This window comes from Salvelinus alpinus, chromosome 9 (assembly GCF_045679555.1).
Source record: "Salvelinus alpinus chromosome 9, SLU_Salpinus.1, whole genome shotgun sequence".
NCBI classification, from domain to species: domain Eukaryota; kingdom Metazoa; phylum Chordata; class Actinopteri; order Salmoniformes; family Salmonidae; genus Salvelinus; species Salvelinus alpinus.
In genome coordinates, this window is record NC_092094.1 from 76,871,880 (window position 1) to 76,874,617 (window position 2,738).

The 2,738-nt window shown below is 48.9% G+C and overlaps 1 protein-coding gene across 1 annotated transcript; it reads left to right on the forward strand.

Annotated features, from left to right (window-relative positions):
- Positions 1-586: 586 nt before the first annotated feature.
- Positions 587-2,439, forward strand: LOC139584075 (gap junction alpha-4 protein-like). Its single transcript, XM_071415592.1, has 2 exons — positions 587-2,089; positions 2,401-2,439. Exons 1-2 carry the CDS (start codon positions 587-589, stop codon positions 2,437-2,439), a joined length of 1,542 nt encoding a protein of 513 aa, XP_071271693.1.
- Positions 2,440-2,738: the final 299 nt, after the last annotated feature.

Genomic DNA, 2,738 nt, shown 5'->3' on the forward strand with positions numbered 1-2,738 from the left:
AATGCTAAATTTAAAAATGTCTCAACTTACCCCACTCTCCCCTACTGCTCTTAATGTCTGCATCATGATGCTGATTTGCAATGCAGTTGTCTTACCAACATAAAAGTTAGAGAGGACAACAAGGAATGCATGTCTGAAATGACAACAACTAAGCGAAACTCTTAGGTGAAATTCTTCACTGCGTTTCGACTACAAAAGTCTTCTTCACTGGTGCCTGGACAAGACTTTTGTAGTCAAAACATGTTGCAGTTGTGTGTCCTGATGTAAACTATAGATCGATCTGTTCCTATTATATGTATTCTTTAAAAAAATATTGTCTGTAAATAGTTCACTAAACTTTTCTGCATCGTACTGGCCCCCTACTTGTTATCTTTCATGGATTATCTTCCATTGAGGTGGCTTCCTTCCACTGCGCTTGTCTCGATTATTAAGTCCATTCATTGCATGATAATCATAAACATTGCATGTCTTAAACTATAGTTACAATCAACTGTTAAAAGAAAATAGATGGGATATCCCTCTGGTCTCTTTCTCTCCAGTGTGAGGACATGTGGCAGTAGAGACCAGTGAGCCTTGAGGAGAGACTATGGGGGACTGGAACCTGCTGGGCAGCATCCTAGAGGAAGTACATGTCCACTCCACCATCGTAGGAAAGATCTGGCTCACCATCCTCTTTATCTTTCGCATGCTGGTGCTGGGCGTGGCGGCCGAGGACGTATGGGACGACGAGCAGAGCGAGTTCATCTGCAACACGGACCAGCCGGGTTGCAAGACCGTCTGTTACGACCAGGCCTTCCCCATCTCCCTCATCCGCTTCTGGGTCCTGCAGGTCATCTTCGTGTCCTCGCCCTCCCTCGTCTACATGGGCCACGCGCTCTACCGCCTGCGCGCCCTGGAGAAGGAGAGGCACCGGCGGAGGGTCCAGCTGAAGGCAGAGCTGGGGGAGACGGAGGCGCTGGTGGAGCAACACAAGCGCATTGAGAAGGAGTTGAAGAGGCTGGAGGAGCAGAGGAAGGTGAAGAAGGCTCCACTGAGAGGGTCCCTGCTGCGGACGTACATCATCCATATCCTAACGCGCTCCGTGGTGGAGGTGGGCTTCATCATGGGCCAGTATATCCTGTATGGCATCGGACTGGAGCCTCTATATAAATGCGAGAGGATGCCTTGCCCCAACAGCGTGGACTGTTACGTGTCCAGGCCCACGGAGAAAACAGTGTTCATGGTGTTCATGATCGTCATTGCCGGGGTGTCTCTCTTCCTGAACCTCCTGGAGATATCCCACCTGGGCATCAAGAAAATCAAACAGACTCTGAAGGGAGACAAGTACCCAGCAGACAACGACAGTTTGATTTACAAGCCGAAGAAGAAAGCGATGATACAGCAACTGTGTGTGTCTTCTCACAATGGGCCGCTGACTCAGACCATCTTCAAAGTCATTCCTGAAGAGGATCTGAACCCAATGGACCCACCTCCCCACTACATACCAAACCATGAGGTTCCCTTGCACAACAGCGTGGCTCCAGGCCAGTACCTGGCCAACTGCACTGGCCTTCAGCCCCATCAGCACTACCAGCAGCAGCAGCAGCTCCAGCAACTTCAGCCCAGCCAAGGGATGATCCAGACCCTGCACCTTCAGGGAGCCCCAGAGAACCACACCACCACCATGGTTGACCAGCACCCTCCAGCCTACGGAGGAGTTTTCTTGAATGGAGACAGTGGGCCCAGGAACCTGCAGGGTCAGCCGAACCATAAGGACCCCAATTTACACCCTCAAGACCACTACCAGCCCAGCCACATGGAAGTAGTACCTGTGCCTATTGCAACACACAGACCCAGCATCATGACAACACACAGACCAAGCTTGGCTCTGAGGGACATAGACCTGGAGGAAGATAGGAGGAACTCAATGGGCAGCGACTTCCTCTTGCCTAACCCAGGAAGGAAGCAAAGCTTCATGACACGTATGCCCTCTGAGAGCATGTCCACCATCAGTGACTGCAGCAGCAACTCTCTACGGACATCCGACTCTGAACTGGGCGACATGGGGGACATGCCCATGATGCCACCCCCTGGAAGGAGAATGTCAATGGCAAGTAGAGCCAAGAGACAGGCAGCCTCTGACCTAGTGGTTTAGAGAGCCATAAACACTCTGTAATGTGAGCTTATTACAACAGAGCATGATAACAACAGAGCATGAGAGCATGACTCAAAGCATAAGATGGGAAGGTAGTGGGACAGAACGAGCGAGAGAGATGTCTAGATTTGACTGGTAAAGGTGCAATAGATTTGTAATGTTGTAAAAAAAAAACATTTTTGAAATATTCCAGAAAGTAAGTCATGATGACTAGTGTCAATGTGTTATCTAGCCACTCTCAATCCCAAATGTTCTCTCTCTTTCAGAGTGTATTCTTGGATATCTCCTCTATCATGAAAAAGTGAAGAGGGACGAGAGCAAAAATAGGACCCAGGAGTTGCCTACGAGTGAAACAACGCACAGGAGATATCAATAACACTGCACTCATCATTGATTGAGCCAAAAACAGCCACCATCCCATGCCAAGCCGTGCGTGGGCGTACATAGTGCCATGTGTGGGCATAAGCCATATGCAGTGCTGTTCTCCAATGTGTTTTCAATTCAAAGACCCTAAAAATGCTCAGTATCTCCAAATGAGTTACTTTTTATGTAGTTGATTGTGGCAGAAAGGGAAAAGGATTGTGCACATCAACAGAAATGTGTG